Here is a 14,116-nt window from a genome sequence, read left to right on the forward strand (position 1 = left end):
TGGCAGTTGAGAAACCGAGTGCCCTTCCTCCTCATGCAAGTTACTCTGTTGAGGGGGTTAATCAGAGGGACGCTGAAGGAGTTGAGCGCAAATACGCTCGTTCTCAGCGCGTAGCGCCGCTAGGTCAGCCTCATTAGCGGTACGCATCGCTGCTAGGTCAGTTTCATGCTTGGCATGCATGCTTTGTAGATTGGCGGCGTGTTGCTGCCGCATCTGCTCGATCAGTCTCCTCAATGCTGCTTCGTTATTCATGCTAGTTGTGTGATCTAGGTCGTCTATTGCGTGTCTGCTATGACTTCTGGTGAAAACCATAAGAGTGGCCAATAAGAGCTGTCTTGATCGGTCCCACGGTGGGCGCCAAATGTTCTTTCCGGGGATCCGAGGTGGAGATGATCCGCTGGGTAAGGTCGGTGAGCCTCCTTCACTAGTACATTGATGCTCCAAGATGGGGGTGGTACCTGCAAAAGAGACTCTGATGCTAAAGTTAGGGTTTGTGGGAGTATGAGTCTCGTATAAATAATGCACGTACCTTAGTATGAATTAGGGTTTTACTGGGATTTGGGCCCGAGATCAGTTATGACCTATTTGGGTGATGAGTTGACGTCACGCAGCGCGTGTCCGAGGTCATCCTGCGTTGTGATGCCGAGCTTGGAGCTCGGCTTCGCAGTACAGATAGTACATCAGGAAAAGACAATTTTCTCTCCTGATGCTCGAAGTCACTTAAGTAGAGAGCTTTTATCTTGGTCACATTAGGCATCACACAACTTGGTGTCCAACATCACCAAGTTAGTGACAATTCTCTCACCTCCCGTCCGACGCCATTCAACCCACGTTTCGCGTGACCAAGTAAGAAATTTTATCTCTCTTCACACCTAACACCACCAATCTTGCATCCGACGCAATTGAGACAAATGATCCCTAATTTGAGTCATGCTTAGTATCATGAAGGCACCCCCAATACAATGGTAGAATATCCACATAACAAATTCACGAATTTGGCCCGAACCACATTAAGTCTAGAAAATACCAAGCATATAACACATAATAATGTACATAGACACCTCAAACAACTCAAATCCAACCTCAAAATTAACATGTAACCAAAATCATTCAAGTTCATCAATTTCTCTTCTTTGAAAACTAAGAACACCAAAGCTCAACAAACCATGTATCAACATCATGCATATTCAACAACATAATTATAAATCATTCATGCATAACAACTCAACACTCAACAACAATTCAAGTTCTAGCTTCCCTTACCTCAAATTCGAAGAGAGTGAGGAAGAAGGAAGAAGAAGAAATGACTCTGAGCTATCCCCAAAAGCTTCGCACCAGCTCAGATTCTTAGCTCTATTGGCCTTGAGTCTCAACTCAGTTGATCAACAACGATCTTCTACACACTCGAGAAAGCTAGAAATAAAGAAGGAAGATTTATGAATCCTAAAGTTCTTTTCTCTAACTTCTCTCTAAAGTTCTTTAAGCAATGAACTTATGAGATTCAAGTCTTAAAAGAAACCTTATATACCTTCCCCTCAAGGTTAAATTGAACCTTTACCGAGAGAAACCTCACTTTAAACACCTAAAAACTCCTTAAGAATCTTTTAATTCCTAGAGTCTCTCAACAGAAAATCCTAAAATCACCACAACTCATAATCATTGATAAAAATAACAATGATTAACAAAAATAAGTATATTGTTACACTTTTAGTCCTTATACTTATCTTTATTAATCTTTTTTAGTACCTATAGTTTAATTAAGACATACTTTTTTAGTCTCTATACTCACCTTTTATTAATCCCTTTTAGTCTTTATCGTTAATTATTTTGTAACATCGTTTATTTTGTGTTGACGTGATAGTGGTCTTCAATTTTGTAAAGGTAAACAAAGGAGTGTTTCAACAATGAGCATCTTAGGTGTCAGTAAAAAATATGCACAAAATGTCAAGGGACCTAATTTAAGATAATTCTAGCAAAATAAATTAGATATCTAACACACAAAATTGAATTAAAACCTTTGTTATGTCAACACAAAATAGATAACGTTTCAAAAAGAATTAAAAACAAATACTAAAATATTTATATTAAACTATATGAATTAAAAAAAGAATTAAAAAATTCATTATATGAACTAAAAATGTCTAATTTAAATTATAAGTACTAAAAGATAAAACAAATAAAATTATAGAGACTATAAAAAATATTTTAACCTTTATTTTTTTTAAGAATTTTAAATATTCTGAAGTAAAATGTTTTATCTGAATAAAAAATTTAAAATTCAAGTATTTATAAAATTTTTAATACTAATAACAAGTAAGAATGAGAAAACATGCCCCCAAAATAAAGCAAACCACCGTAATGGCTGAGGCTGCCATCTCCCATAGCTACCACCCGACATTCACCACAATGGTAGTTTGCAGCTGTTAAGTTATCCATGCGGAAGAAAAACAAAATAGAGGAAAAATAATGAGTCATAACTTTTTATATATATACAAAATTATTAATTTAACAATGAAAAAGCTTATGTTCTTGCGTAGAAACACTCCTCTGGTAGCTTCTTCCTTACAGTCTTCTAAGTCCTCGGTGTCGGCCGAATACTGCCTCCAAGTGGTGGGGGAGGGTACCTGCAAAGGCACTCCGACGATCAAGTAAGTATTCGGTTCAGAGCAATAAAGGTTTTATATGGGATAATAACGTACCTCCTTTATGTCACATCACCTGTGTATTTATAGTGACACAATTGGGCCTGGTGGGCCTTCAGTCTTGGGAGATGGGTAACATTTGAGTTAACCTTAATCTCTTCTTAATCTGGCGTGGTAATTAGTGCATAATAAGTATCTAATTTGCCACGTATTACTCATGAGCTGTTCTCATGTTATTCATGAGCTGTTCTTTATTGGTCTTCGGCTAGGCACGAGGCCGAGGGGGGTCTCGGCTTGACCCTGTACCGAGGGGGTGTTCGGCCTGCGCGTGGGCCGAAGAGGTATTCGGCCTGGCCCGATACCGAAAGGGTTTTTGGTTTGTCATCAGTGGTAGTTGGTGTCCGGCCTACCCCTAGGCCGAGGAGGTGTTCGGCCTGCTCCAAGGCCGAGAGGGTGTTTGGCTTATCCTTAGGCCGAGGAGGTGTTCGGCCTGCCCCAAGGCCGAGGAGGTGTTCGGCTTACCCCCATGCCGAGAAGCTTTCCTCATGGCCAAAGGGTTTTGTTGGATGGCCACTTCGTAGTGTCTTGGGGTGGCCCTTTGGCCGAGGTGTGTAATGGTGTTTCATCGGTTCGGGCGCCCCTATCGGCCTATTATCTGACCGAAGGGGTACCTACTAGCACCTTGTGTTTTCCTCGGTTCGGGCACCCCTATCAGCCTATTGTTTGACCGAAGAGGTGCCTACTAGTACAGCTTATATTTAATTTATGATCACTCTACATTAGAATAATTTTCTGCTTCTTAAACGTTTCACTTTTAGTTTTATTTATTCTCATTTAAATATCTTATTTTAATGAAGGGGTAAACTTTAATCTCTTGATGTGTAAGTGTTTTTTTTTTTTTTTTTACATTAAACAAATCTCTTACATATATAAATTAGAATAATTTTTTAGTAAAAAAATGTTTTACTCTCTATTTTTCACATTCTTTTTCATATTTTTTTAATGAAAAATTAGTATTTTAATTTCTACAATATATAATAAAATATTTATTATATATAACTAAAAATTATAATAAATTATATATAAATAAATATTAGATGTCACGTAATTACACTGTCCTTAAGTGGGGGCACGTAACTAAAACAATGGAGGTCCATTAACAAATAAATTAACATACACACAAACACTATATTTTTATTAGAGAATTTATTATACATCAAACATGCTTCGACGTCCAAAAAAGAAAAAAGCAAAAGAAAAAGAATACATATTTACACAAGCAAGAAGGGAGAAAAATGAAAATCCAGGCAATAGAAGCGACAAAATTAAATGTAATACGCGTAGAACACAGGGAGTCTCAGAAATCGACGTCACACTTAGTGGGTTCAAACACAGTCCCCCCTCGAAGTCAAAGGAACCTCAAGCTCGCACTTGGCCTTGGCCTTGGTGTCACCTCCTATGGTGTCACCAAGCCTGAACCGAACCGTAAAGTATAGCCTCACGTCGATGTCGAAGACCCCTTTCCTCTCGTCCTCTTCCAAATCCCTCACGTGATCTCGCTCCAGCACCATCACGTGCTGCCCCGCGAAAACCCCGCCCACGCGGTCCGTGCTCTTCGCGCGCTGCCGAAAAGCGTTCCGCCACGTGACCACGTCAGCGGAGCCGAACCTCACGCCGTCGTAGGACACGTGTCCCTCCACTCTGTCGTAGTAGATGTCGAGCCTCTTGTTGGGGTTCCGCGCGGTGAAGTTGAGGACGAGGTTGTAGCGGAGGTTGCTGTCGCTGTCGGTGTAGTTGAACTGCGTGAGCCTCGCGTCGGTGACGTGGACCCTGAAGCCGCGCGGCTGGACCACGGCCCAGAAGACGAGGAACACGAGGACGAGGATGATTATGATTGCCAGGAGAAGCTTCCAGAAGAAGCTGAAGAGGCAGCAGCAGCACCTTCTGCCGCGGTGGTCTGAGTGGTGGCGCGGTGGCTCCGATGTGGGGATTGCGGGGCCGTAATACGCACCGTTTAGTTGGGGTTGTTTATCAGCCATGGTCGATCGGATACAAGTGTTTAGAAATGGGTGGATGGAGTGAAGTGTGTTTTGGTGACGAAAGGAGGGTTACGTAACGTATATATAGGGTAAAGGGTATGCTTGATTTTTTTGTTGTGTTGTTTACGTTTTCCTAGTTCATTTTTCTCTTCACGTTGAGGATTCGTTGTTAGTTATAGTAGCTCGTGTTGACGGGTGCTGTGTATGCGGTAGGAAAGATCCAATGAATTACTCGAAACAGTGACGCCGTTGAAATTTCCACTAAGACGTGCTGGGGACTTTCAATGTGTTTTGCACTCGCAACTACAAATAATATCTATTGATTTTTTTTCTTCTTCTTTTACGAGTAGGTTATATACATTATTTTAGGTATATATGCGCAATAATTAATCCGAGATTTCTGATACAATCACGTACCAAATTAATACCAGAATTTAAAATTCTATATCAATATTTATTATAAAATACTATCTCTTATAGATATTTTTTAATGAATTTGTCATTATAAAATTTTACTTATTTAAAACTCTTTTATTTTATTGTAACGTTCATATATCACCATTGTTTCTTGAATGAAACAAAATAAAGGAACTTATAAGAGTTTAGTGTCATCTTATCTTTTCAAATAGTAACTTAATATTCATTCATCACAGATATTAAATTAATTAATATTAGATCTAAAAAACTTAATAACACATTTGTCTATTTGATTTTATCCAATAATTAAATATACCTACTACATATTGATTTTCAAATCCAAATAGATCATATAATAAAATGAATTTACACACAAAAAAAATATAAGTCAAGCAATATTCAATCAAATTTTATAAAATAAAATTACACCTATTAATAATAGTTAAAATAAATAAAAATTCTAACAATTTCTTGCGGTCTTCTCAAACTGAACATAACCAAGACTAAACTTAATATATATGTATATAGTTTTATAATAATATGGCAACAAATTAGTAGTGTAGTAATCCAATAAAAATTCATTAAAATAAGCTAAGTATTATCTCATAATTTTTTAGATTTGGATTTCTTTCAAATTTAAATTAATTTAAAAAGTAAAAATTTTCTCTCACTTATATATATTATTCCGTTTCAACAAAAAAAGCTCATGAACAATATCTAACAGATTGACGAATAGTTTGATTGGTTAAGTATGTTGTGGATGATTCGATTTTTAATCACATGCATGGAAAAAGATTTTGTTAAAAAGACTGGATTCATTTGAAAAATTTCTACATTTTTAAAGGAACTAATCTTCTACTATCCGAAGATATCTATCTTTGTACAAACTAGAAAAGAAAAAAAGTACAAAAAATCTCAAGGTTATCTAACTTCATCGCCCACTAGATTTTGTCATCAATGTCCATAGTGGCGTACTCTCCAACTTGATACGATGCACCTATCCAATTACGCGTCACACAGGGCCCGATGGTCCAACCGTTCAAGTGGCTTGAATTATATGTACGTGGGTACGACACAAGACATGCTGGTTTATTATGAAGTCTTATAGAAAGTGTCTTCAAATGTAGGGTAAGGATTGTTTAAAAATTAATATTATATATATATATATATATATATATATATATAAGGAGGGAATTTTACTCCAAGAGTAAGTCTACTTAGACTTATTCCATTCAATAACTCAAGTTCTACCTCAAATTTTAACGATCCAACTGTTCAATTTAAAGTTCTTAATGTATAGATCAAATCTACAAATTTTTAAAAAATTTAAAAATTATTTGATACTTCGTTTCATTAATTTGAATCAATGTATAATCATAAAATTATTTTATACATTGGTTTGAATTAATGAAATAAAGTATTAAATGATTTTCAAATTTGCAAATTTGATCTATACATTAAGAACTTTAAATTCAACTGTTAGATCGTTGAAATTTGATATAGAACATGAGTTATTGAACACAGTAAATCTACATAGACTTACTCTTGGAGTAAACGGATCTTTCCTCTATATATATATATATTACATTACTTTATATTTAATTCTTTTTGTCTTGAACAGTATAAGGCACACTATATGAGTGTTGTAATTTAATATTTCGAATTTGGATTTTGAGAATGTAAATGCAATTATGGTAAAACTTAATAAGAACTATCATATTTAATTTAAATAGTTTTACTGGGTTTGAGTAGGAATAGAATGAGTAAAAATTATATACACAAAAAAAAAATTGTTATACATTATTGGGCCAACGAATCTTAGGCCACATTAATCTGAATGGACCTATGGTAAATATCATTGGCTCATGATATATACACCTCCTTTTTTTATAAGTACACTTCCCTTTTAAAAAAAATTATAATATTATTTTTTTAAAAAAATTTAATTCTACACTTTCAACTTTCAATTTTCTACTTTCTTCTTCTTATTCACACACTTTTTCTTTTCTCTTTCAATTTTCACATGTTACCAAAATAGGTGGGGTGAAGGAAAAATAAGGGGGTGCATATAAAAATTAAAAAAAGGAGGAAAGAAGTGTGAAAAAAAAGTACTAAATTAAATGTTGTGGATGTAAAATTAAAAAATTTAAAACAAAAAATTAAGAATATTTTAAAATTTTAATTTTTTTTAAAAGGAGGTGTACTTATAGAAAAAAGGAGGTGTATATATCATGAACCATACCATTTGATGGGTTGTCCAAGTCAATCGTCAAGGTTGGAACATAATGTTCGATACTAATGATTATTTTAAAAAAATATATATAAATAATCCAATCACAATTGATGGATTAACAAGATCTTAGTCCAAGTAGTAAAATTTTAAATTCGAGTTTTATAGATGAAAAACACATTTTTATGAGAAAAAACTCTACTAAAAGTGGTTAGATAGATTCTTCTTCAACAGAGATTATCAAAAACAAAGTTGGATACTTCACACTAATCACATTTATTGGTGCTATGTCTTCAAATCAAGTGTCCACAACATTTCTTAATGTTTGAATCTCATTCGATCAAAACAATGGGTGATCTTCTTACCTATGTGCTACCAAGGGTCACATGAAAATCGAATAGTAATATAATTTGTCATATGAAAATGGTCCATTTCTAGGGGTAACTGTATTTCTAATTATTCCTTATTTTTTGGTCAATTACTTATTTTTTTTTAAAACATTATACTTTTGTTCAATACTTGGAAGAGTGAGGCCAAAAACCCAAAGTACTTGCAAGGAAATTAAGGGTGTATCTTCGATTATCATCTTAGAGAGAATCTCCACAAAATTTCTATTGTCATCTGGTTTCACTTCTTTTAACAAGACTGTGATGAAAAGGAAGAAGAAAAAGAGTTGAAAGGGAGGAGAAGCTCTAAGAATTGAAGAAGATTGAAAAATCAAGAGGAAAACACCCAAAATTGGTGGTATATGAAGGCTTTGAAAATTATAAAATGAATAAGAAGATAGACAAGAGAGTAAATAAAATTTAATTTGAAAGAGAGAAAGAGGAAAAATGGGAAGGGAGGCGACTATTTATAACCATTTTTGCAAGGAAAAAATTTATTTTTTCTACCTCAAATTGAAGAAGGGCTCACATTTTATTAGAAATATCATGAATGTTGTCAACTTGTCATAATTGATACAAGGCTTTACGTTCACTAAAAAACATGTATATCCCATTAATTAATTCTTTATAATTTTGACACTTGAGAATACAAATTGAAACAAAGCCTTTTGACAAGGATGTTTTCTCATCTCCTAAAAAGAAACACCTTGGTAAAAACTAAAACTTGAGATGTTCTAAATTGTTACTTTTATCAATTATTACACCGCTCAATAACTTTCAATTAAATATAAATTTTTTGAAACATATCATTAGAGTGAAAGTTTCTTATTCATGGATCATATATACAAAATTTTATATTAATGCAAAATAATTTAATATCTTATTCTTATATAACAAAATTAACGTAAAATATACATTTCAAATATATTAATATATGAAACATTTTGATTACATTAAAATTGTTGTTCAATTATAACAAAATTTGATATAAACATATAAGGTGATATGAAATTATAATTTAATAGTTGGATCGACAAAATTTACATTAATATAAAGTTATTGAGAAGTGTAATAATTGGTAAAAGTGACACATGTATCATTTAAACCCTCCTATATATACGTGTGTGCGCGCGCGTGTGCGCATAGTCAAGATCCGATAACACTAAATGTAAGTCTAAAAACTTTCACCAAATAATATACTTTCAATAAATTTTATATAATATAAATGCAACTGACCTAATCATTGAATTATACGATATTATACTTAGAGCCATGTATATCAAAATTCACATGATTTGAAATGTTTTAGACATCTTATCAAAAAATGGATATTTACGCATATTTTAAATATCATATTATGCATTAAAATAAAATAATGTGATAAGCTACTATATAATTTTATAATCATCTAAAATTTGATATACATGATTTTGAGTATAATATTGCACAATTTAACGGTTGGATTGGTTAAACTTTTTTTATACAAATTTTTTTTTTGAAGGTATAAAGTTTGATGTAAGTATTTAGACTTACACTTGGTGTCAGTCGATTCTGACTCATTCATTCATATATATATATATATATATATATAAATATATATATATATATATATATATATATATATATATATATATATATACACATAGAGAAAGAGAGAATGAATCTATTTACTCTAAGAGTAAGTCTACCTAAACTTACTCTATTTAATAACTTATTTTTACATTAAATTTCAACGATCAAACTATTGAATTTAAAACTTTTAATGCATAGATCAAGTCTACAAATGTTTAAAAAAAATTGAAAATCATTTGATACTTCGTTTCATTAATTCAAACCAACGTATAAAATAAATTTATGATTATCTGTCTATTTGAATTAATAAAATGAAGTACCAAATAGTTTTTAAAAGTTTAAAAAATTTTGTAGACTTGATATATATATATATATATTAAGAACTTTAAATTTAACGGTTGAATTGTTGAAATTTGATAAATTATTGAATGGAGTAAGTCTAGGTAGACTTACTATTGGAGTAAACCGATTTCTTCTCATATATATATATATATATATATATATATATATATATATATATATATACACTTACTATAAGAGTAAGTTTTGGTAGACTTACTCTACTTATTAACTCTTGTTTTACATCAAATTTTAATAATTTAATTGTTAAATTAAGAGTTTTTTTTATGTATAAATTAAGTCTACAAATTCTTAAAAATTTTGAAAGCTATTTTATACTTTATTTCTTTAATTTAAATTGATTAATAATCATAAAATCATTTCATACATTTATACTTGAGTCAGACCGATCAGAGCATTGCATTTTATCATGTTGATTGACACATAGCATAGAAATTTAGAAATTTTTACAAGAAAGTTCAAAGATTTTGATTGATGTTGAACCCAGGTCACTTAAGTCTTTGAGTGAAGGAATAACCACTACACCAACAAGGTTGAAGATAATGTACCATAACAGAAATTTTTATACTATAATATTAATAAAATAATATAGACTTAAATATATTTTTAGTCCTTATAAAATGTGTAAATTTTGATTTTTTTTCCTTACAAAATTTTTTCTTTGTTTTTAATCCTTATAAAATTTACAGACATTATTTTTAGTCCTTAGTGTTATTTTAAAGTAGATAAGTAATATTTATTTTAAGAATCTATACAAATTTTTAGATGTGTCTAACATGATATTACAAACAATCATGGATAACACCTAAGATGATCACTTAACCCTTCAATAAACAAAAAGTAGTTAAAAATAATCACATAAAAAATAGGAACTAAAAACAATAGTTTTAATTTTATGATGAAAAATAAGGAAAAAAAATTATAGAGATCAAAAACAAAACTAACTAATTTTATAGAGATTAAAATCATATTTAGTCAATAATATTTTTAATATTATATCAGCTTATGCAGTTCAATTAACAACCTCCTAGTTCAATTAGTGATCCATTGACTGAGTACTTTATCCAAGTCGATCACTAGTTTGGTTCTAATAACATTAATCCCAACTAGTATCAGATAAATATCCTTATAGTGTACATGTTATGGTCTATACCAAATGCATTAGACATCAATGATACTTATGGGTATACAATATGCTTCAAGACTATTTCATGAGTTAGAGTTTGTATCACATGACATTTGAAGTAGAGTTAGAATAACATTGCATTCCATGCAAACATGATTGGTATTGTTTAAACAAATTAGACATGTTATAAAAATTAAAAGAGTGTGTGTGCGTGTGTTTGTGTTATCTATTGTTAATGTTGTGGTTGTATTATGTGTATTTGGATTAAATGTATTTAAATATGGAAGAGAGGCTTAAGCCTTAGTTATATTGTTGTTTGGGTTGTTTTGCCTTGATAGATATCAGGGCTTTGGATTTTTGCTTTTATCATGTTTTAGATATGTAGATACTAGTTTTGGTTTTTAAAATTATAGTATGACCTTTGAGTTGTGAACTTTTTGTGAGATTTGAGAATATGGTATCTTTTATCCATAGTCAAGAAAAGTATGCTTTTGAAAATATTGTTTTATTTCGCAAATAGTATGTTATTAATTATTTTAGAGGCAGAACGTGTCACATTGGCAGCCACATGGGTTGTAACACTATCAACTATTTTGACATAGCAATCACAAGTTAATTTTTTTGGTAAAATATATTTTGATTCTATCATTTTTTTACACAAAATTAACTTTTGTTCGTTATTATTTTAATATCTCCCATCAACGGAAATCATTTGATCACTTGTCATGTGGATTAATAGTTTGATGTGACAGTCACATGATTATTGGTTCAAAACGTTTTTTTTAGCATTTTTAAGGTGTACGAACTCTCTAACAATTGAAAATAAAATAAAATAAAATATGTATTTTAAAAATAAAATAAAATAGAGATATAGTAAACAAAATCAACAACCTACTCAACTGTAATCAAGAAACACAAAATCAATAACAATTCGTAATAATCAAAATTAGTAAGAATAGACAAAATTAAAAATCATTGAACTCATGAATCAAAACAACGAACACCAAAATTTAAATTTCAATCTTTGAACCCTTTAAAACCTTAATCTACAATCTCACTTATCAAATAACCACTATATTGTTCCATTTTAATCTTGCTCCTATAAACCAATTTTCTTCATGAGTAACATCATGCATATATGATAGATACAAGGTGGCGATGATGACAAATGCATAAGGAAACAATGATAGATTTTTTGGAGAAAAGAAATACACTAAAAAGGAGGTTGAATAGTGTCAATAAAAAATTCAATGTTTTTTCAAAACAGTGAAGTAGTGACAAGATCTTGGAAGTGCAGATGAAGAAAAAAGATCAAAGAACATACATTATTTTTATACATGTTCATCAAAATCACTGAAACTATATTCAATTCTTGATCTACCTGGTTAATTTTCACTATCTTTCACAAAGATACAAGTATTCTTAAATTTTACAAGTCACTTATGGATCAACCTATGTATTTTTTTACTTGCTTCTTCAAGAAAATATCCAAATATTCTTTGAATAATGAAACCTCTATAGCCTTCAACAACTAAGTATTCTTTACTATAAAACGTCTTTAGGCTTCAAGCGATAAGTAATAACACCCTATTTTTTTTAGAAAAAAATATTATTATTAATATTATATTCTTTCTTATATTTTGGGGTTAGAAATATTTAATTATTATTATTTTTAAAATAAAAATATTTTTGTATTATTATTTATATTTATTTTGTTAAATTATTTTGAGAAAAAGGAGAAGCGGGTCTGAAAGGGTAATGAGTTGGGTTGACTTGGCCCAAGGGAATGTAAAGAAGGGATTAGCAAATTAACCTTCATTAGTCTCATTTGGCATTTTTTGAAGGAATAAGAAAAAAAGAAAGGAAAAACTGTAACACCCTAATTTTCAAAAAGATTATTATTATTATTATTATTAGATGGTATTTGGTCATAATTATTTTAATAATTATAGAGGAATATTATTTTGTACGTTTTAAATAATTATTATTTTGGACAATTATTTTGTACGTATTAAATAAGTATTTTTATTAGCATTTTTAAATAAATATTTATATGTTTTAAGAGAAGGTTGATTTTATATGATATTTTGTTATTGAAATTATATTATTATATTTAGGGTCAGAAATATATTATTATTATAGAGAAAAAATATTTTATAATATACATGTATTTATTTTATTTAATTATTTTGAGGAAAATTAGAAGTGGGTTAGAAGAGAAGGAAAATGGGTTGGGTTGACCCAGTCCAATGGATTAATTTTAAGAAAGGAGTCAGGTGGTGTTAACCCTATCTGCCTCATTTGCGTTCTGAAGGGTTAGGAAAAAAAAGAGGAGAAACAAAGAGCTCTAAGGAAGAGTACTCAGGAACGATCTTAGATCACACCAAGACCATTCATCTTCTGCTCATCCAGGTACGGGGGAGATGAGTTTTTTCATATGTGAATATAGGGGCGTTCGGGTAGTGAGGGCAATCCCTAAGTCCCTCAAGGAACTCTATTTAAAATTCTGAACGATTATCTGTGCAATCGATGTTCTAAATTCTTAATTCATTTGGAAGAACTTATTTCTTGAATTGTCTTTGAATTCCATTGGGGCTTTCTTGTTAATTCTTTATCCTTAAATTTGATGACTTGAATTTTATGGGTTAAGAAGAGTTTAGATTTTTTTTTGTAAAACCAATGGAAACCAATTTTTGAGGCTTGAGATGTGTATGGATTGATTTGGAACGTATGAAGAATATAAATGGAGTTAAACTGAACCAACGGGGTGTAGAAGTAGTGAAAATTGGTAAAAACCTTGTTGGAACTCGTAAAACGCAGGTTTAATTTCACAGAGGGGAGTCTGGGCAGAGATTTGGGCGCTCAGCGCCAGTTTTGGGCGTCGGGCGTCGGGACCCCGACATACGTTTGTAATTTTGCGATATCTTTCTGTGTAGTTATCCAAATCTAGTGCCGTTTATTTTGTTAGAAACTAGACATCTGGAGCTACCATTTAGACACAAGAATCGTGTAAAAATATTAATATTTGATCAAGTTATGTGAGTTGCAATTTGAGCCTTCCAATATGTGTGCGAACCACAACATCAATTTTTGTGAGCCCTGAATGGTAACCTAAACGACTTTATTAGGATTTATGTTCTTCATGAAAGTTGTAGATATTGATGTGAGGATTCTAATGGAGTTGGGATCACTTAGAAAGGATATGTATATCTCGAGTTATGGTTAAATTATTAACTGAATGTCATAGATATTGTGATGTGTGTGAAGAATTATGTGAAATTTGTGGTCTATGATGTTGATAACTTAATGATAGGTACCTAGCATGTGAGGATGATATTGCATGG

General features: G+C 31.4%; 1 protein-coding gene across 1 annotated transcript; it reads right to left on the minus strand.

Annotated features, from left to right (window-relative positions):
* Positions 1-3,810: 3,810 nt before the first annotated feature.
* LOC109793563 (NDR1/HIN1-like protein 10) lies at positions 3,811-4,948 on the minus strand. Its single transcript, XM_020353030.3, has one exon. It carries the CDS (start codon positions 4,679-4,681, stop codon positions 4,028-4,030), a length of 654 nt encoding a protein of 217 aa, XP_020208619.2. The 5' UTR covers positions 4,682-4,948; the 3' UTR covers positions 3,811-4,027.
* Between the last annotated feature and the right edge of the window lie 9,168 nt (positions 4,949-14,116).

This window comes from Cajanus cajan, chromosome 7 (assembly GCF_000230855.2).
Source record: "Cajanus cajan strain Asha chromosome 7, NIPB_CcT2T_4, whole genome shotgun sequence".
In the NCBI taxonomy this organism is placed as follows: domain Eukaryota; kingdom Viridiplantae; phylum Streptophyta; class Magnoliopsida; order Fabales; family Fabaceae; genus Cajanus; species Cajanus cajan.

Excerpts from the sequence above, each read along its gene's own strand:
- LOC109793563 (XM_020353030.3), bottom strand. The coding sequence starts at position 4,681 with ATGGCTGATAAACAACCCCAACTAAACGGTGCGTATTACGGCCCCGCA.